Raw genomic sequence first — 22793 nt, forward strand, 5'->3', positions numbered from 1 at the left:
GCACCCGGGATGTTCTCAGATATTGTTTTTTTTTAATTGTTTTTTAGTGTTTTCTTGCGTTTTGGAATTTCCCAGTTGCTTTTTTTCGAGAGCCTTCCCAAGACCACTTATAGAACCCTCGTTGTACCAACAGTTTTACCCCTGATTCTACTTCACCTAGCAACCATCCTAGGTCAAGGCATGCTTGCTCTGTGTTTCTTTACTGTTTTTTTTTTGTACACGAAACCGAATTTAAAAAGCAAACACATCCGTCCCATAACACTGCGGTATGCTGGATAACAGGTATGATTCTTTCCGTAATCTGAGTATGACTTTTACCGGGTTATTTCTTCTGTCTAGGGGCCATTTCTATTGAATATGGAATAATTTGTAACATGGTGAAAATGTGTCAGTGTATGCATAAGATGCAGCAAACAAATAGTGGTTGTGTGCCTACATTTTGCATTTGCAAAAGGAAAGAACCAAGCATGGCCAAAATACCACGAGTGACAGAGAAATTGTTGCAAAGAAGCACACGCTTGCGTAGTAGTTCAGCATGGCAGGGTGCGGTGTCCGCGTTTATTGTGCCGTTTTCCCTATAGCCCGCGCGTACATACACCGGGCTCTTACCCGAGTAGGCACGTTCTCCGCGTACATCAAAACGGGCCCACTTCAATGGTATTCAAACGTCCTGGGACATTAGAGGTTTGACCGAAGGAAATTCCCACCGTCGCCTCGTCGGCTGCCCACAGAAGGAGCCACCACTCTTACACGAGTGCAGACAAATTCCTATCCCCAAAGCAGACTCCTCCATTGCATCTATTCCACCCTATATACCATTGTTTTCAATCTCTATCCCACCCCCAGCACCCGGCATCACAAGGTGTGGGAGTAAAGACCAGCTCCAAACGAACCCCCTCCTCACCTCCTAGCTTTTGAGCAGTCGATAGCTCGTCTGGCAGATCCGGACCTAGACACCAGCAAGAACGTGGAACATGTCATGGACGGCAAATCGTAGCTTGGCGATCCTGGAACAAGAATGCCCGCCACGTGTGAGTACCCTATCATTAACGCTTGCACAATAACTCTGAAATAAATATTATATATATCTCTCTCACACTCAAAACAAAATAGCCGGGCTCTAAGATATCGACGTGCAAACTTGAAATAACCGGCTAGTTTTGAGAAGATGGTTACAGTAGGCAGGGCTTCTGAGGTCCCCAGTGAACGTTTTTCCCGGATGGCCGCCCTGTAGTATTGTAAACGATTCAGCATTGCATTAGTATTCTGTGAAAATACCAAAATATTGTTCGCCTAGGCGACCGAGTCCACTAAATGTCCCTAATACTTTTCGAGGTTAAAAATTAGGCTGTTCAGCATACACCTATTCCATGGTTATTCCGTAGCAAATATACATACTCATGTGTATATTAACGTATTTCGTACTTTTGACGATATATTGCCGTATGTTAGATATGCAATTTTTATTATCTCAAATGTTGTAGACTGATGCATGTAGTCATACGTGTGAATTTTTCCCCTCAACATTATCGCACGGTAATGTACACTGCGATGTTAGAACGGTATTAGTTGTTAAACCCCATGTGATAGACGAGGCATAAATTGCATACATATTTAAAAACATGGATAAGTACGTGCAAGGCCTACCGCTGCGCATTGCTTTCCGTGAAGAAATAAAGAATCCAGAAAAGAACCCGGAAAGTTGGTCGCATATATGACAATAGGGAAATGCCTCACCGATTGCGCTGTTAGAATCCCCAACAATTATTGTGCTTTATTTTTAACATCCGCGCTATTGGGAATATTTTCGAGGGTCGCGGAGTCTGCATACGATTAATATATTAGCCGATATAGTTAGCCTCCACGGTTTTTTGTCACAGAAAACGATAAAGTTCCATCCAAACATGCTGTAGCTTAGCAGCACGGGATAAATGTTCCCTGCGGCGGTCTTGAGGACATGCGTAGTAGATAAACACGGCAATACCGCCGTAGCGCTCTTTTGCTCTAAGGTACAATTCAGATATACATTCATGTAGGCCGGGTATTAATTACCCCATGGTAATAGCCAAGTTTCACAAAGACCGATTGCCGAAAACAGATAGCTCAAAAGTGTGAAAATAGTCGGTGCGATCGCAGTGTTTAACTAAGCTGCGAATGTTGCTGTAAATGAATATAGTGGAGTCTACTACTGGTTTTCTAGACAAATGATCAATCTGTTCCTTAGAGAAACGAATGAACGCTCGGTAAAGGCACTTTATAAACGCCAGATCGGGTGTTCCATTCAAACTAATACTCTGCTCTCCATTGTACGGGTTTTTAAAGGGCAATTACCGATCTAAAAAACTGTGCCTGATTCCTCTGCCATGGGAATTGGTAAAAAAGGAAAGTGAAATGTTCAGCAAAATCCGCCGCTGAGCATGATTTGCGGGTTGACGGCTGCCTTTTGGGTGTGCTTGACGAGCGACGTCCTGCTGGCGGGCCGCTTCGGCAAAGGCATACGGGCGTCATTTCCGTGACAGATATGACGACAGTGAAATCTTGGTGTATCCTGGCATAAAACACTTTCGTGTTGAAATATAAAACCCGAAAACGAACAGCCACAAGTATAACGTACTCGTTAGTAATAAAGGTTGCCTGCCACCAAGAAGAACCTGTTTGTAGGGGTGCGCCCTTTACGGGCCGCTTGCTTCGTTGTTCTGGCGTCACTTCCGTGACGGATACCAAGTAAATGAGATATTCGTGAATCTCGGAATAACAAAGGAATTTTTATTTTTCTCTTGTATCAAAAGGAAGTACAAAACAAAACACTCGTGGTTATGCTTTCCCATGTTTACATACTTGGTCCAACCGTTACATTGCAGGACGACATCTCTCCTTGCTATCAATAAAGCAGATACGAAATGAGTGAAAAACTAACATTGCATGAACACGAATGCAAATGACGTACACTTCTTGGTACATAAATTGTGCACTGAGAGGACAGCCTGTGTCCTGGGAGAGGGGGAACCACTCCCCCACCCCAAGCACCAGCTCCCTTTACACAAGACGTTTCATTTACTCGGGTCTTCCTTGCTACATACACAACTTCAAGACATTCAAATGCAAAAACAAATACAAAAGAAACCGACCATTGGTTTGTTGACTGTACCGCATACACTTATTTGGCCCACCTTGCCATTTGGGGCCACAAAACTTATTAGATACTCTGAACATGACTTCTGTTTACATAATGCAATTGGAACTGCCTTTGGCATTAGCAACACAATCACGCAGATTACATCCGCACCACATGGCTTACACCTGTAAAAAACGCAAGTAAGCGGCTTACATTTGCGAGCCCGCTCACTTTGTAGTAGAGTGAGGCGCCAAGTGCACAGGTGCGGGAGGAGAGTCTCCCCCGCCCGAGGCGCCTGCGCCTTTTAAAAGCCTCCCCTTATGTTCCCGTAAACTTGACCCGTACGTAATTGGGGTGCAACTTAAGTGCACTCACCTCTATGATCCTCCCGTTATTTCCCTGAAATGTAGCCCATATATTGGAGTGCGGCTCAGGCACACCCGCTTTTATAAGCCTCATTTTATGTTCCTGTGAAACGTAACCCGTGTATTGGAGTGCAGCTCAAGTGCACTCGCCCGTTTTGAACCTCAATGAAAGGACAAGACCATTTTCTCAAGAATTCTTCTTCCCCTAAAAAGAAGAGCTCTGCTTCCAGGTTTTCGGTTAGTTTTGTGTGCATGTGGATCAGTAAGTTCCACTGGTTACGTCGGGGGCGTGATTGCTTGACGGCAGTATACCTGTTTATCCACAGTACATAAAGACCAATCGTTATGATAAGCACAGCTAGAGGGTTTCTTGGGCATCGTCTGCCCTCCAGGAAGTCCCGAATTGGGAGTTGTCTATATGCCCTACTCACTATGAGCCAAAATGTTTTGGCGACTGTACATTGTACCATTGCGTGTTCATTTGTCTCCCTCTGATTGCAGTGCACACACTTGTCTGTTGTTGTTGTACCCCATCTCCTTAAGACAGTTCTCGTCTGCAAGACTGACCACCCATACTTCCATGTTACGTCTTGGGCTTCCCCTGGTACATTTGCATTGATCAGCGTGCGCCAAGGAAAGTTCTTTTGTTTCTCTTCTAGGTTTTCAGGACTCGTCTCATCTAATTTCTGAGCCAGTTCTATGTTCCTCATTTCTTCTACTTCTCTTTGTGAGTTATGTGTGGTTAGTTTTTTATATGCTGCTATTACTTTGGGGTAAAAGGGGGGTGGCTGAGTTGCCTTGGGTCCATCCAAAGTATGCTGGGGAAATAACCTAGCTTGCGCTCCCAAGAAGTATACACAGAGCTGCCTTGCTGGATGCCCCGTCTGCAGATCAAGGACCCTAAGAACACTTTTCAAAGCATAGGTCACGGCATAATTGGTTACAGTGGGGATGTTCCACCCCCCGAATTGTCTGGGCAGGTCCAGTTTCCCGGTTTTGACCAGGGCTGTTTTATCCTACCAGAACAGGCGCAATACTTCAGATGTATTTTAACCGCTATGTATCGAGGAAGGGCAGCTGTCCCGGCTATATACCATACTTTCCCTGTAAAAACATTTATTGCCAGATACCTTTTAACCGCGTATGGAAAGTCGTAAGCTAAGGCTTCGTTTACATCCTCCCTGAGTTGTTTAAGTGTCTGGTGCCATGTCTTAAGTGATACCCCGCTTGACGTGTAACTCCGAGGATTTCTACATGTGCGACTACTGGGATGCCATATATGTGTTGTTTTTAAGGCTTTACTTTTTGTGCAATTTAGTCTTGCACCAGCTAACTCGGAATACTCATCAAAACAATTAAGTGCATGCACTAAACTATCTTCGTCCCTTAGATACAAGGTAACATCACCGGCATACGCAGTTACTTTAACTGTCTGACTCCCTGGAAGCTGTAAGCCTAGGATATGCGAGTTATTTTCAACATTTTTTAGGAACGGTTCTATTGCTAGAACAAAAAGTAATGGGGAAAGTGGGCACCCTTGTCGTACCCCTCTTTTTACGCTCAGGCTAGTTGCTACCTGCTTGTTTACTACTAGATCACTCTGCATGTTTTCATAAAGGATTACTAATATATTAATAAACTGTTGTGGATATCCGAAGGCTGTTAAAGTTGCGAAGATGTAGTTGTGTTCTACTCTGTCAAACGCCTGTGCTTCATCTAAAGAAATGAGCCAGCCTCTAGCCTGTCTTGTTTTGGTGTACTCTATTATGTCTCTGTTTAACATGTTTAAGGTTTGACAGTTCCTGTCTGTAACTGAGCAGGCTTGCCACGATGTTATCACTTCCGGCAAAGTAAGTTGTAGTCGTCTTGTTAGCACTGATGCAAGTAATTTGTAATCCGTCCCCAGTAACGTGATGGGGCGCCAGCTTGTAGGTTCGTTCCAAGCCCCGGCATTTTTTGGTATTAGGATAATCCTACCTCGTTTAAAACTGCGGGGTACTGTGTGCGTTGTGAGAACATCATTTAGTACTGCACATAGGAAGGGTCCAAGAAGGTCCCAAAATGTGCTGTAAAACTCGACTGGCAATCCATCCACTCCTGGCGCCTTGCCCTTGTGGAGTTGCTTCATCGACTCTGTTAATTATTTTAATGTAATCGGAGCGATTAAGCGTACAAAGTCTTCATCTGGTAATTGTGGAAGGCTTGCTAAGTAGGGGCTAGAGGTAATGCTACCGATGTCTCTGGTTGTCTCACTAGAGGTCAGTTCCTGAAAGTAGGAAATGAACCTGTCGATGTCCCCTGGTGTGAGATTTGCTTGGTTTGACTTGTTTGCTTCTGCTTTCAGCTGCCTGTTTCGTTCGTACCTAAAGACTTCTGGGTTGGCACTGGGAGATTGTCTGGCTCTATGAACATCGGCAGTGGTGGAGTAAAGCCTGCTTAATCTGGAGTGTCTCATTTTGAAATCTTTAAGTTAGGTTTGCATTAGCAGTGTTGCAGGGTTGCCTCGTTCTATTATTCTTATTCGTTTTACGATGTTTGTTAACTCATCTGACTGCCTGTGTCTGAGCTTTTTTCCCTCTTCAATGCAGAGGGTCTTCCATTCCACTTTTAACGAGTCCCAGTCGTTAACTTGCCTCCCTTCGATTGACGCTGCTATTCCGTTTCTTAGGCGGGCTTTGCATGTCCTGTCATATAGTATGCGAGTGTCCAGCTTCCAGGCTTGATTATTGCTTGGGTTTCCTTGGCTAGCTATTTTAATTCCCACAGGGCTGTGATCTGAGATTTGCGGAAGCGATGCTGCAGCTTCCACTATTTCGCACTCTGTGACAATGTCTGCCAGAACCGAGCTGACGTAGACTCTGTCTAGTCTACTTTTCGTCCTTCCTTGTTGCCATGTGTACTGCACCGTTGGTCCGTGAAGGAGTACGTGTGCGTCAATTAAATTAAAATGAAGTATTAACTTGATTAAATCCTGTCCTTGGTAATCTACTCTATGTGAGGGCCCTATCCTGTCATCCTGGTTTAATACACAGTTAAAATCTCCAAGGCATATGACATGCCGGTTTTCGAGAAACAGATATTTTATATTATTGAACAAGTTTTTCCCAGTGGAAGGGTATGGGGGAGCATAAATATTAATTGGGGGGTATCAGTCACCACTCCAGTTGAAGTCCAAAACTGTTATTCTACCTTCTGTATCAAAGGTGAAGTGGCTATGTGCCAGCAAGGATGTATTAAGGACTATTATGCCAGCTCCACAAGAGTTCTGCATTGGGAAAGAAAAGATGCCCTTAAGGCCATGCTGAGCCTCAAATGTTTGGACATCCTGAATAGATTTGATATTTGTTTCCTGTATGCACAGTATGTCACATCTGTTCTGTTTCGCGAGGTCTATTATTTGCGGCGGTTTGGAGGGCGATCTAAAACCCCGAACGTTCCAAGTCCAAATGTTCAACATTTTATAGATGGGTTGTCAAGGTTCGCGCGTTCACACCGACTGCGACACCAAAGCACTCGTTCAAAAAAAAAAACCCTTGACATTGGATTAAAAGGCCAGTTACACACTTGCACCTGCTGCTATTTTTTGCTGGTACTGAATTGACAAGAACGGTTGTACACTTGCTGTGGCTCCAGTGCCGGAACCACTTTACAGGAGGAGGTGGGGGCATTGCCCTGACTACCTTAGCAGGCGCATCGCACACAATACACGACCTTTTTCCCGTCATTGAATATTTGCGGGCACGCTTCTCCATCGACACCCTTTCAGGCGCAACAATTCTCTGGGGTGAGCCCCGTTCGTCGGGCGCGTCCGCTGCTCAACAATGCAAGACAGGAAAAGATGCCCGAGAAATGCAGGGTCCCCTACAGGTGCTTTATCTGACTGCGTTGTCTTTCGGGCGGGCCGTGCACCGCACTTGCCCTGCAAGCTCCAGCTCTCTCTAAAACCGTAAACCAAGTGAAAGGAGTACGCTTTCCCTGCCCTGCATTTCGTTACAGCTGTTAGACTCCTGATACTGTGTTTTTGGGGTCAGCGTGCCCGCCGCTTGTCGCTCACAACTCCCAGTCGTGGCCCCGATTGGGGGCACGTCTGTTTGCTCAACAAGGGGTTCACATGATCTGCGGGTGCCAATCGGGCACCGGAACACACGAAAACAATGTTGTCCTTTCCACCGCCCTTGCCCATACGCTCGGGCCCGTGCCTGCGAGATTGCTTATTTTCTATTTTGCCCATTTGTACCAGTGACTAGTGACAGACTATAATATGGGGGGCGCACACCTCCTCTCCCTCCATCCGCATAAAAAAAAAAACACTACCACCAGGGCCGAAGACGCGAGGAAGAACGAATTCCGTACTCGTGTCAAAAAAAAAAACTTTGTGGACGAAGACGCGAGGAAAAACGAACGAAAACACTTGAAAGAAGAAAAAAACATGTAAAGAACCTTATTACAATGTTTTAGAAACACATGTCATCATCGTCGTAATCCTCAAAATTTTCGCTACTCGTCCATTCGTCCGAGTTAAACAGTTGCTCGCCCTGTTTTTCCGTGCTCTTGAGCTTCTTTTTCACCTTGCTTGTCAAAGCGTCACTGTCGGTTTGCCGGCTTGCTCTTTTTAGCTCGTCACGTGCTCTATTACACTCACTCACTCCGCCCCCCCTGTCCGTCCGTTTCGTCCGTGCTGGTTGCACTGTCCCCACTGTTTGTGGTGGTTATCGGCTCGTCTATGACGAGCCTGTCGTCGTCGGTTGAAGTTCCCGAAGCAGCCCCGTCGTCCTGTGCTGCGGTCGGCAGCGCAACGTGCGCCGCGGTCTGCAGCGCGGCGTGCGCCGCCACCTCCCGCACGGCCGTCGGGTCGCTTCCGTTGTCTCCTTGGTGCGCGCCCGGCCCGCCGGGACGGAAGTCGGAGTGGGTGTCTGTCTCGTTTTCTCCATCGTCGCGATGCAAGCTCAGCTTTCCTCGCCCTTTGGGTGCCCGTCTGCTCCTTTGGCTTTGTTCGATGCTGTCGCCGCCTCCGCGGCCGTCTCCGTCGCCATCATGGCGGCCGTCTTCTCCTCCGCCGCCATCATGTCTTCCCTCCTTTCCGCCCCGAGCACTGCCCGGTTGCTGCTGTCATGGCGGCCGTCTTCTCCTCTGCCGCCATCTTGAACCCCTCCCGCTCCGGTTGGCGAATCGCTGCCGTCTTCAGTTCTTGCGCCCTTTGCTTCCACCGTTACGACCATTTGATGCTGCGTCTCCTCCTCGTTGCTGTCACTGTGAGCTACCTGTGTATTTTGAGACTGCGTGTCTTCGCTCCTGGTGTCGTCGGTGGTTTCAGGGGTTGCTTCGTCCACGTGCACCTCCATCGCCTGACTTCGCTGCTGGTCGCCATTCTTTCGCCGTTCCTGCAGCGGGGGAAAAGCCGCCGAAAATCCTCCGGCCGTCACCATCGAATACGACTTGCGCGCGGTGCAGTCGGCCGTAGCGTGCGTCCCGCCGCACCGCGAACAATCTCGCACACAACCTTGCGTCGCGTGCCCGAACACCACACACCTGTCACACCGCGGGGTGGCACACTGGGCCTTGAAGTGCCCTTCCATGCCGCACCGCCGGCACACTTTCCGCACTCCTCGATAGTCAAAAGTGGCCCTTTGGCCGCTGACCCTCAAGAAGTTCGGCACTGGGTTGTCCATGCGCATTTCCATCTTGACGTACCGCAACCCAGTCCTTAGGTGCGGCTTGTCGCGAAAGCAGTTCGAATCAATGTTCACGACTTTACCGTAAGGTTCCAAAGCTTTCGCCAGTTCGGCGTCCGTAACAAAGGTGGGCAAAAAACAGACGGCGATGCTAACGTATTGTTTGTTCGCTGGCACGAGGGTGACTAGGTTGCTTCCAATGCGTAGAAAGTTTGCGTCCAAAAGTTTCCTTACCGCTGCTTGGGTGTTGACTCCGATTTGAAAATCCAATCCGCCCGTGTGCTGCACGCTGTACAGGTCGGACGTTGGGACAATGGCCTCCGCCGCATCGATAATGGCGTCGACCGCCGTGCCCGAAGGCACCCTGATAATACACACATGAGTATGTATATTTGCTACCGAATAACCATGGAATAGGTGTATGATGAAAAGCTTAATTTTTAGCCTCGAAAAGTATTAGGGACATTTAGTGGACTCGGTCGCCTAGGCAAACAATATTTTGGTATTTGCACAGAATACGAATGCAATGCTGAATCGTTTACAATACTACAGGGTGGCCCTCCGGGAAAAACGTTCACGGGGGACCGCAGAAGCCCTGCCTACTGTAACCATATTCCCAAAACTACCTGGTTATTTCGAGTTTGCACGTCGATATCTTACAGCCCGGCTATATTGTTTTGAGTGTAAGAGAGATATATATAATAATATTTATTTCAGAGTTATTGTGCAAGCGTTAATGATAGGGTACTCACACGTGGCGGGCATTCTTGTTCCAGGATCGCCAAGCTACGACTTGCCATCCATGACACGTTTCCAGTTCTTGCTGGTTTCTAGGTCCAGATCTGCCAGACGAGCTATCCACTGCTCAAAAGATGGGAAGTGAGGAGGGGGTTCGTTTGGAGCTGGTCTTTACTCCCACACCTTGTGATGCCGGGTGCTAGGGGTGGGATAGAGATTGAAAACAATGGTATATAGGGTGGAATAGATGCAATGGAGGAGTCTGCTTTGGGGATAGGAATTTGTCTGCACTCGTGTAAGAGTGGTGGCTCCTTCTGTGGGTCGCCGACGAGGCGACAGTGGGAATTTCCTTCGGTCAAACCTCTAATGTCCCAGGACGTTTGAATACCATTGAAGTGGGCCCGTTTTGATGTACGCGGAGAACGTGCCTACTCGGGTAAGAGCCCGGTGTATGTACGCGCGGGCTATAGGGAAAACGGCACAATAAACGCGGACACCGCACCCTGCCATGCTGAACTACTACGCAAGCGTGTGCTTCTTTGCAACAATTTCTCTGTCACTCGTGGTATTTTGGCCATGCTTGGTTATTTCCTTTTGCAAATGCAAAATGTAGGCACACAACCACTTCTTGTTTGCTGCATCTTATGCATACACGGACACATTTGCACCATGTTACAAATTATTCCATATCCAATGGAAATGGCCCCTAGACAGAAGAAATGACCGGGTAAAAGTCATACTCAGATTACGGAAAGAATCATACCTGTTACCCAGCGTACCGCAATGTTATGGGACGGATGTGTTTGTTTTTTAAATTCAGTTTCGTCTACAAAAAATTGAGTAAAGGAGAAACACGGAGCAAGCATGTCTTGACCTAGGATGGTTGCTAGGTAAGCAGAATGAGGGTTTAAACTGTTTGTACAACGAGGGTTCTATATGTGGTTTTGGGAAGGCTTTCAAAAAAAAGCAACTGGGAAATAGCAAAACGCAAAAAAACACTATAAACAATTCAAAAAACAAATATCTGAGAACATCCAGGGTGCCTAATTATGGAAGAAACAACAGTCGAATAATAATGTCCGTTGTCCTGCAAGAACTAAACGTGATGGTCAAGCTGACAACTTATTTTGTTTGTGTTTTAAATTTCTGAACACCTTTTTTAGTAACGTAGAAAGCTGTGTTCCAAATCCCGTTACTTTGTGCTGCCTGCCACAGCGAAACTTAGATCGATAATTTTTACTTTACTTGTCGTCCAGAAACGCTGAGATGTAGTATATTTTCTGATTACCTCGACTGCGGCCATTTGCTTTAGGCGGCACAGACCACAGGATAATGCAAAGCTGATGGGCCATATTTGATTTGAGTAATTTATTAAGGGACTTTAAACCGTGTTGGTGATGAAGTCATTGTGACCCAGAATACACTATATGGCGGCATAAGCGCGTCTCATGCTTTCATGAGATAGCTGGATTGCATCACACGTGAGACAGTCATTTAAGTGTAACTAGTTGTTCAAGGACAATCCCATTGAACTGGTGCTTGCTCATTGCTTGCTAATTTTAAAGATTGAATGGTGTAGCAATTTCTTTCTTTATGTTGTCATCATGTCGGCAAAGAAAATGGCTTTGCCGAAGTAGGGAGTACACTGCCTGCACAACTGTGTATTCCGAAATTAACCATCCCGCTTTTTTACACAGCGCAACTGAACTCCCGAAGCCTTGTTTTGAGTCCGACGTACGTCCTGCAACATATGAAATTTTCTTCGACTGCCGACGTTGGAAAACGCCATAAATTGCGTATTGTGGTTAACGACAAACTTGGCAGCTTCATTCTCAGAAATGTATGTTTACTTGCACAGGTTTCCTATTTCTTGCAGGTTTAAAATTCGAACTTCAATGCAGCGGAATCACCTATTTTTTATCCTCTGTGCCACATAATGTACATGTTGTTGCACATTATTTTCATTTTTTTTCTCGTCATATCCTCGGGGCTCTACAGACCCAAAGCTTGATTCAGCTCTCTCCGAATTCGCCCCGCCAGTGACGTCACCACGGGAACTGATTTGAGGAGCTTTCAATCCATGTTCCTTCCGTGTATACAATATCTCAGATCCTGCATAGACCGGAACCCTTAAGGATATATAAAAAGTACATCTTCTATGTCGCTTTTTTCATAAGTTTGCAGTCGCCGAAAGAGAACAAAAGCACTTTTCTATGCTGGGGTTCCTACTATCAGCAAGCAATGTTTCCTTGAAAGAGATTGCTTAGGTGTGACATCATGGAGCGATTTTTTGTGTGTTAATTCCTATGACACCGTAAACGCATCAATCAGTTTCGGAACTCCTTCAGCAGGAAATATGCGCGCTGGTGAACGCGAACGTCTAAGGAGTCTAGACAAACAAAAACATACTGCCCTACAAAGCAAATTTGGGACCCCACGTTATTAGACACTTACTTTCCGAGACTGGGCAACAACGCGTCAGTGAGTGCAAGGCCTCTACGATTCCCGCCTAATTTGAAGGTAGCATTTACACGTCTACGTACCGATTGTTCACGGCAAAAAGAAAAAAAGAAAGCGCAAGAAATACCTTTACCAAGATATTTGCCTTATTTTAAAAAAAACTTTATCTCATTGAGTGGTCGATGCACTTTCCGCACGTTAAATCAAACTGCCATAAAGTGGACATGGTGAAGCGTGAAGAGACCTACAGGCCTAATCGTAACAGATATCTTTGATGAAGTGCAAAAACCAAAGTGCGCACGCATGCATAAGCCCACCTTCAAAAACGTAATTCATCCAAGCACTCACTTATTGAAACAGTAGCGATAAATGTCATGTAACCTAGCTATCTCGTAAAATTTTACAAGTGTTTGAGGTGGCGTAGAGTGAAAATACTTTGAACATTTTAGCGCTTCTTGTTTAGAAAAATCGCGTTGGTTGGCTGTGTTCCTGTGTCGACTCGTCATGTCTTCGGAATGAAATTTGGTTCCGAGTTCACGTTCGTCCATTGTGCCTATCTTTTCACATGGCGTCTTCTACTCCGTGTTAACCGTGGATTGGCTAATAACGTGATATTTTGGGCGGATCAAGTAATTATTACAGCGCAAAACAATTAAACGAAGGACAAAGAGAGTGGCTACAGAGACAAGCGCTGTCCGTGTAGCCCCTCTCTTTGTCCTTGGTATAATTATTCGCGCTGTGAGCAATATTTCAATTAATTGGAAACTAGCCCAAAGCAACTCTACACCCAATGATCTCCAAATGTCGAGGTGTAACAGTGGGAGGAAACAAGAGCGATCAATGTTTTCATTTTTGGCGTCTCGTGGCAAACTCTGTTAGTGGTATGTGTCATGGCTAAGGCGTTCCGCTGCTGAGCACGAGATCGGTGGTTCGATGCGCGGCATCGGGGCCGCTTTTCTGACGGAGGCGAAAAGCAGAAACACCCGTGTGTACGAGAATTCGGCGCACGTTAAAGATCCACAGGTGGTCAAAATAATCCGGAGGACTCCACTGTGGCGCTGCTCATTGGCTGCGATGCTTCGGCGCGTAAAACTGTTTCATCAATCCATCAATCAATCGTATGAATACTCGTATACGAAGCCGGTTTTTTGACACGACACTTAGGATCAACAGGATGTAGGTCAAACATTTGCGTTTATACCATTTGTTTCGTTAATAAGTCATCCCCAGCTTTCCGACTCACGCCCTGTTCAGCCATAGGCCCCCACGCGCTCAGGAACCAGCATAACTCTATGGGCGGTCATCTCTTCAGCACGATTGCTTACTATTTTGGAAATTTTCTTCGATTTTTTTAATGTTTTCTTGGAGTCAGTACTACCACTATATAAAGTTTGGCGTTAGTATACTGGTTCCAAAAGCTTCCTGAAGTGTTTAAAGTGTGAGTATTGCGGATAATCTTCAATGATTGCGGTAGTGCTACTGTCGTCCCCAGAGCAGACCACGTGTTGATCACTCGGTGGGTGATTTGCCTCGTCCTTATATCAATCCGGGTTCCTACTAGGTAGAATTTCTTTTACACCTAAGCTCGTTACAGGCGCGTTGTTTAAGTAAGGGTTTAGCGAAGAGGTCGTAAGAGTTCTCGGTGCTGTTACAAATCGTCGGTGTGTGAGTGCGCTTGCGCTTGTTTGCGTGCGTGAGTGTGTGTGTGTCTGTATGTGAGCGTGCGTTCGTGCATGCGTGTGTGTGTGTGTGTGTGTGTGCGTGTGTGTGTGTGTGTGCGGGAATGCGTTCGTGCCGGCGTGCGTGCGTGCGTGCATGCGTGCACGTCCCTAATTTCATCCCTGACTACGTTAGGTAGACCACGGAAAGTAAAGACGGCCGTAGAGGAGTCAGAAGAATTAGAAGAACATGAAGCAGTTGTGAATGTGCTTGTGCAGTAATAGAAAGATATGTTAAGCACATTTCGCTTGTCGCTGCTTTCACTCTTTGTACAGGCCCGCGTAAAATTTCAAGTGACGTGACATTGATAATCGTTAGGGCTTTTTTTACAGCTTCGCAGTCCAACTACATTAGCAGAGTAGATTGGTGCAACAATTTTTTGTAGTTTGCTTAATTAGATAATTAGTGTAGATTATTTAGCCAACTTCTAAAGCAGCAAATTTATAGGCAAGAAACTCGGAATGGAAAGTTGCGCACCGGTTTGGAAAACTTCCGAATAGTTTGTGTAGTTCTTTCAGCTTACTGAGGCATGATATACAAAAACAGTACGTGACATGTGGGCTTCAGCGCTTTCAGTTCACTGCTCCCAAACGTTCGGTGCGGAAACAGCCACATGCACGCAGCCGCTTAAAAACCAACTGTTCAGCGGCGCGAACGATAATCGTTGCCTGTGCTTATCGCTATAACGAACTGTCGCGAAGGGAGCACATCGCTACCGTAAATGGCACAGCAAACGCCTACATCGCTGAACTATCGCCTTTCAAGCGGCAGCCCGCCGTCGGCTGTTTCTGCGCCAAACATTTAAGGGCACTGCCACCAGGACGCGCAAGCTGGCATGCGGAGTCGTGTTTTTTTTATTTTTGTAGTGAGCAGAAAAACACTAATACTGAATAGATAGAAAGAATGAAACTGTTTATTCGGGTATTCTGCAAACCATTTTGCAAGTAACTTTCCAATGGAATTTCTTCTGGCCTAGCTCCGGTGCGTCAGAAGTTGGCTGATTATGTTGGCTGACTATCTGTTCAGTCAAAGTGCAAAAAATACTATGATACAATACATAAAATAGAGCAACATTCCTCGTTGACGTCGTCTCAGAGTGTATCGGCATATGTTTACACTCCGGCTGAAGTAGGCGGAAACAGGCTTATATATTGTACTGGGTTGAATAATCAGATTGATTTGAGGATTGGTTAGAAAGCTGGATTACTGACGGCCTGACTGGTTGGATTGAATGGATATAATAATAAGTGACAATGCACCAGGAGATATTTTTGTTATGGGCATTAGGAACTCTTTCCTTTTTGTGTTCATATTTATCTAGCGCAGGAAAGAGCCGTTCGATGTGCCGCCTTCTTGGTTTGTTACGCTCGAGAAATGCTACCGTGCGTATATTTCGGAATACCGCCGTTGGCGCAGCCGTTCTGAGATTGCCGCAAATGTCCAAGATCTCTTCCGCTCTCCGATAGGTCAAAGCATAGGGTGGAAGTCGTACAAAAACTATGAGAACCAGATTTTCATTGATTGATTGTATTGTTTAACTCGACCAAACAACGGAGGCGAGGAGGTGCGGCGTAGTGAAGGGCTCCGGATTAATTTTGACCACCTGAGAATCTGTAACGTAAGCCTAAATCACGTACACACGGCCGTTTGTGCTTTTCGCCTCCAACAGAAAAGCGACTGCCAACGTTCGGAAACGAACCCGCGTCCTTGTGCTCAGCAGCACAACGCCTTAGCCACTGAGCCTCCACGGTGGGTGAGAACACGATTTTAAAATTATGGTACAATACACTTATTCCGGGATTTGCGAAAGTACGAAGAAGCAGTTGCCGTGGTCAACTGTACCGTCAATCTTTGTGGCAGCGTGATCTCCCTGCATGATGGAACGAAGAAGCTTTAGTCGGAGCAAATCCTTCCACATTCCGAGTAGCTCAAGTATCGGATATATGCGCGAACATATTTACAGATTCTCAAACCACATACGACTATTGCCTGCAGTTAGAACACCTAAACGTTTCGGTAATCTACTCCTATTAGGAATAAAGTTAACGTTATCTGGACCCCTGGGTAGAAGAGTCTGGAAGAGAACGAGGCTCCGACAATGCGGCACGTCAACTAACAAAATTTGCACCTCGCGATCACGATTACCGCAATAATCGTGGTCGCGAGGAGCCATCGCTAATTCATCAGCTATCCCCGAAAAACCCTAAAAACATCCCCTCATCCTACTCAACAAATACGATCCTTCACCGGGACACAAAGGGTCTGAATACTGACGAATCAGAAACTCTGTTGATAACAAACCAACACAAGCATCTAAAAAGATAAAGCATAAGACATGAAACATTAGCTTCAAACTCTGCTAAATTCGGGGACACACCCATCCTCTTCTGCGTAATCTAGTTATTTCCAATTTCATGCTATGGGGAGAGCAAATCAACCGTATTTACTCCTGTTATCGGCCCCCCCTTTTTCCAAGAATATGATGCCCAGAAATAGAGATGTGTTTAGAATAAAAATATAGATTTTTTTTCATACCTAGGGGAGGGGGTACATTTTACGAAGTAAAACGGTAACCCAAGGTTCTTGTTGATGGGTCATGAGCAGCGAAACACGGCAAAAAGAAACTGACAGTTGCAAAAATCCTACATGTTTATAGTAGGAAGATCGAAACCGAGGAGAAGAGCGTGAGCGGTGCGCGTGAAAGCGAACAGAGCCATTTAAGTGGCAGAGTCGGCAGACGACTATCGTCTTTCGACGAGCTGCAAAGCAATGAGTTGATGATGGTTGGGCTTTATTGCCGCAAGGCCGACTATGGGCAAAGAGCGCCAAAGAAGACGTTATTGAGTTTTGATCAGACCGTAAGTAGTAAAACATGTGACTAAAAGTAAAGGTGATGTAAAACAAAAGACAATGGAGATGGCTGGTGTATAGGGCCAGGGTGATTACACGTGATATGACAAGAGCTGCAGAAAGTTTACCTCAGCTAAAAACTTAAAAACACGTTGACTAGAAAACATTGGTTCGTCGGCTAAAAAGTATGATGGATGCAAAGGAATGTGTCGTCTGTATAATTCAGGGAAATGTTTGTGTTGTGTTGTGTCAAGTGCCTTGCATGTGATTAGTATGTCAACTACGGATAGGCCCTTTCCACACCTACTACACGTGGGTCCCGAAGTTCCAGTGAGCAGGTGGGAATGCGTAACATGTGTGTGGCCTATTCGCAGCCTAGCCAGGGCGACTTCAGTGTATCTGTTGTGTAAGTCAGTTATGTAGCGTCCCAGTTGTGGTTTTATTACGTGTAGTTTGTGGTCTGTTTGTTGACTCCAGCGTAATTGCCATGTGTTACGAAGCTGTCGTCTGATGTGTGTGTTTAGGTCGGTGTAAGGTACTGTTGTTATATCAACTGTGGTCATGCGAGCAGTAGCACCAGCCATTTGATCAGCAGTCTCATTGCCAGGGATCCCAAAGTGACCTGGTACCCAGCATTTAGTTATTTGAAGATTTAAGACATATGCAGTCATTTGTACCTTGAAAAGAGCATTGATCACATAGTTTTTAGATGACTTTCCGGATGACAGTGGCTGTGCAACGCTTAGAGAGTCTGCGTAGACGATGGACTTTGGAATTTTTTTTTTCGAGGATGTGGTTTGAAACGAGCAAAATGCCATAGGCTTCTGCCGTGTAAATACTGCTATGAAAATTCATTGTTCTAGTAACGGTAAAATTTGTTCCGTGCGCTGCACAAGATACAGTAAAACCAGTTTTCGACGCGTCGCTATAGAATTCTGCGCACCTGTACTTGTCCTGCAGGAACCGGAAGTGCTGCAGAATTGCACTCCTGGGTACCCTATTTTTTGTACTAATGTGAATGATACGTCGCATGATATAGGATGTAGATGCCATGGTGGAATTAAAATATGGATGGGTGTCTTGTGCGTGTCTGAAAGAGGGACCGTGAGTGCAGAAGCCTCCTCCCTAACTCTGAGAGAAAGGTAAGGAAATAGATGGTCTGTTTAAAAAGAGTTGTAAGTGTGATGTATTGTTCATGATGGGATTAAAAGGATGGTTTTTAAGGGACACAATCTTAGATGCATATAGCAGGTCAACAAACTCCCGCTGACGCCCTAGACACCACTTGTCACACTCGACATAAAGGCTTTCGACAGGGCTAGGGCGGAAACCGCCGCACGTGAGCCGAAGGCCAAGATGCAGCACTGGGTTCTCAGTGCGGTCTTTGCCGCCGACCCATACACGACACTGCCGTAGTCGAGCCGAGACCCCACCAACACTGTGTGCAGGCGCAGCAGGAGTTGTTTGTCGGCACCATTAGATTGATGTGAGAGAACCTTAAGAATATTCATTGATTTTAGGCATTTGCATTTGAGCTGTTTGATATGAGGAATGAATGTAAGTTTTTCATCGAATAAAATGCCTAAAAACTTGTGCTTCTTGTTCACAGGAATTGGCACACTCGCAAGAGTGATGTCTGGGTCCGGGTGGACCCCACGATTCTTGGAGAATACAACACAAGAGCTCTTTCTGGGATTAATTTTAAAACCATTCTTGTCTGCCCACCAGGCAAGCTTTTTGGCGCCGAGCTTGGACTTGACGTTCGCAGATGGACATGTTACATGTTTTAAAGGATATCTGGACATCGTCTACATACATGAAATAAGAGATTGCGGGTGGCAATGCCTGTCCAAGAGAGCTCATCTTAACTATGAAGAGCGTGCAGCTCAACACTCCACCTTGCGGCACGCCATTTTCTTGCACATGTACCTTTGACAGTGCAGAACCAACACTGACGCGTAAGGTTCTCTCTGACAAATAACTAGCAAGAGTGTTAAACATATTACCAGAAACACCGAATGACTTGAGGTCAGTAAGGATTCCATAACGCCAAGCGGTATCATAAGCCTTTTCGAGGTCGAAAAACACAGTTACGCAGTACTGTTTATGCACGAAGGCATCCTTAATATACGATTCAAGAGCTACGAGTTGATCATTCGTGGATCGCCCCACCCTGAAGCCTGACTGGCAGCTCTCGAGAAGGCCGTTGTACTCCAAAAAGTACACGAGCCTTCGGTTTATCATCTTCTCGAGAAGCTTGCACAGGCAGGTGCTCAGGGCAATGGGTCGATAGCTAGCGGGAGAAGAAGGGTCCTTCCTTCTTTCAAGAATGCTACAACTATGGCATCCCTCAAAGACTTTAGAATGTGCCCCGAAAGCCATATCTTGTTGAAAAGGTGAAGAAGTGTACAAGAGTGCCCGTGTGTAAGTTCTTTATCATTGTATATGTAATGTTGTCTGGGCCTGGAGCTGAGGGTTTACACGTGCTCAGAGCACCCCTCAGCTAATGAACCGTGAACTCGGAGTTATAAGAGGTGGCTGACCTGTCATTGTCATGTAAAGGCTTCTTTTCGACTACGAGTTTGTGTTTCATGAAGGTGTTTGTGTAGTGTGCTGAACTGGAAACGTGTTGGAAGTGTTGTGCGAGTGTGTCAGCCTGGTCTTCAAGTGTGTCCCCTGTTGTACAGACCAGAGGCAGGCTGTGTGTTTGATGTCCCTTGAGTTTGCGTATTCGTGCCCATACTTTCCGTGTGTCTGTGTAAAAGTTAATTGATATTATGAATGTACGCCAACTATCGCGTTTTGCCTCACGGCGCACACGTTTTCCGAACGCCGTGGCCCGTTTGAACAAGAGGAGGTTACTCGACGTGGGGTACCGACGAAGGATATCCCACGCCTTGTTCTGGGCCTCTCTCGCCCGCCTACATTCCTCATTCCACCACGGCCTCGGGTGGTTGCGCGAGGCAACAGAGGCTTGGGGAATGGACCTTTTGCAGGCGTTGAGGATGTGCGCCGTGAGCAGTTGGGTAGCTTCTTCAACGTGTAGGTGTGTTATGGACGTGTAGTGTAGTTTCGATGTCTCTGTAAATGTATTCCAGTTAGCTCTTGCTTCATTAAACCTTTTATGGGAAGATGGACTGCTCGGACTCGGGAAGATGGACTGCGTTAATGAAGTGGGGAAATGGTCACTACCATATGGGTCTGTGCCCACACCCCATTCAAGACATGGAAAGAGAATTGCAGAACCAATAGCCAAGTCGACATGTGGGTATGTGTTGTGACCTGTGTTATGGTATGTAGGCTGTTTCTTGTTGAAAAGGTTTGCTCCAGAGGATGTTAAAAACTTCTCTATCAGGCGACCTCGGGCATCCGTGCGAGAAGAGCCCCAAAGAGAGTTGTGAGCATTAAGGTCGCCTGTAAGGATGTATGACTCGGGCAGGTGGTCAACCAGCGCCTCCAAGTCAGAGCTCGTAAGTGCTACATCAGGAGGAATGTATATGGAGCATACTGTTATCAACATATTAAATATTATTGTGCGGATGGCTACAGCCTCAAGGATGGTGTTCAAGGTGATAGGGGGCATGCCAAGGATTTGCGGGTGATTATGGCCACACCTCCAGAAGACTGTCTGCAGCCATCCGTCTTTCCTGTATACCAGGTAACTATTCAAGAAATTTGTGTGTTTGGAATTGAGATGTGTTTCCTGGACACACATTAAACTTGGCTGATTGGCATGCAGAATCTCATCCACGTCGTCAAGATTATTCAGAAGGCCTCTGCAGTTCCATTGAACAATATTTTCTCTTCCCATTACTATGTGTTCAGAGCTACTGGAGTGTGACTATTTATGTAGGGTCTTTCGGGGCTTGCACTCTTGGAATGGGTTTTCTGGCCTTCTCTACTCACCTCGACGTCGCAGCCCGTTCCTTCCGCTGCGATGAAGGCCGGAAGGGCTCGACGTCCATGTCATCATCTGAAGGCAAGGGGGTGCCCAGCGGACTGGGCCCCCTTGACGTGGTACCCTTTCGGGTGCTCTTTGCCTGCGCTGCCAGTTCCGAAGGCGTGGGGAGCACCACAGATCGCACAGGCAGTGAGGCGGTGGAGGGGGTCGCTGCGACTGCCTCCGTCTCCATCTCCATGCCCTTGCGTGTGCTTTGGGCCGGTGGTGATGAAGCAGTGGATGCAGCGGCATCCCCAACCGACGTTGTTGCCACGACAGCCGCCGCTGGGTGAGCGAGCAGTGCAGAGTCTGGTTGGACTGCCCGGGGCAACCCTGGGGGGGCGGCGGCAGGACCAAATCCGACTCGGGGTACTGCGTCCCCGCCGAAACCAGACGCCGCTCCGCCCCCCGGCGAGCAGCGTCGGCGTACCTCCCCAGGGGGAAAGAGGCGAACCTCTTTCACGCCTCTGGGAAGGTGATGTTCTCTGTGACCTTGATGTTTATTATTTTCTATTCGAGCTGGAACTTCTCGCAGTTCCTTTATTACGCCGCGTGTAGGCCCTGACAGTTAATGCAGAGGAGTTGTTGTGAACTACAATTATCTGTGGGATAGTCATATTGGGCGCACTTGGCACAGGTTATTTGGCCCCGACACGAGTTAGTATCATGCCCGAACCGCTGGCACTTGTAACAGCGCCGCGGGTTCGGGATGTACGCTCGGACGGAGCACCGGATGAAACCAGCATTGATGTGGTCTGGAAGGAGAGAACGATCAAATGTGAGGATCACATGTTTTGTGGGTATTACCTTATTGTCTCTTCTTATGGTTATGCGCCTGACAGCCGTCACACCTTGACTTTTCAGGCCTTCCAGAAGATCGGCCTCTGTCTCGTTTATAGATCTGGCCCCGAAATCACGCCCTGGTAGCTGTTGAGGCTGCGGTGGGGCGTGACCTTGACGTCGAGATCAGCAATTCGTATCTGCTTCAGGAGTTTCGTGGCCTGCAATTGATTGTCTACCTCTACCAAGATCTCGCCGGTTCTTTGCTTGTTAGCTTTGTAAGATTCTCCTATACTACTTTCTAGGAACTTCGAAATCAGATACACCGACTGTTATGCAATAGGCCTGGTTTTTTCGAGAGATTCACTTACCAAGAAATGTGGGTAGTTCTCAGATTTTGGGGTTGTCATGGTCGGAAGGGGTGGATAGGATATTTCGGTGCGGCCCCTTTTAGGGGGCCGATCATTGGGTTTGGGAAATTTAGAGAAAGTCATACAGCATGTATAAAAGCCGGGGACGGGGGTACTTCCTTCGCTCGGGTTACCCTGATAACGAGAGAGGTCCCAGAGTTACCTGCCTGGTAAACAGACAGGGAGCCCATCCGCCGGAGCTTGACCTGCGCTCCGACGGCCACCGTTTGTGGTTTCTGCCCTTCACCTTAAAACTCGTAGCCACGGTAGATTACAGCAAGAGTATGGGGGCTCGGGGTCCGCTTTATCGCCAGTACCGTCATCATTATTGCTCAAGGTGCCCCGTGCGGGGCAAAGCAATGAGTTACGCTCTTAGGGTTTTTTTTTCTGCATGATAGTTTTTGTTTTCTTTCCCAGACATTCCGGGCCCTCAAAATGTTCTGACTGGGGAGAAAATGTTATCACTGCACTGCTTCTGTTTGGGGCTTCCGTTTGTGTACGATGCATCTGTGAGGAAAGGAAGAAAAGTTTAAAGATTGAATTTTTTTGCGTCCAGGTGAACACAGGGCAATGTAGCAATGTACGAACTCATTCACCGCTTCATAAATTCGTAATGATAAGCCACATGGCTCTGGCACAGCAGCGCAGATAGCTCATATGGGATCAGTTGATTGGGACCGACAATTAAAGTCGCCTGCTGTACGGTAGTAACAGCAGTGGAAACGTAAGCGCAAAAGTTTAATT

At 46.7% G+C, this 22793-nt stretch overlaps 1 protein-coding gene across 1 annotated transcript in view; it reads right to left on the reverse strand.

The window, feature by feature from the left end:
- The window catches only part of LOC144148303 (uncharacterized), a 61979-nt gene extending 52818 nt beyond the window's left edge, over positions 1–9161 (reverse strand). The window contains 2 exon segments of the mRNA XM_077679858.1: positions 8123–8348; positions 8441–9161. Coding sequence (XP_077535984.1) covers positions 8123–8348; positions 8441–9161 — 947 coding nt within the window.
- Positions 9162–22793: the final 13632 nt, after the last annotated feature.

This window comes from Haemaphysalis longicornis, unplaced genomic scaffold (assembly GCF_048455015.1).
Source record: "Haemaphysalis longicornis isolate Haplotype H1 unplaced genomic scaffold, Haemaphysalis longicornis Haplotype H1 scaffold_8, whole genome shotgun sequence".
In the NCBI taxonomy this organism is placed as follows: domain Eukaryota; kingdom Metazoa; phylum Arthropoda; class Arachnida; order Ixodida; family Ixodidae; genus Haemaphysalis; species Haemaphysalis longicornis.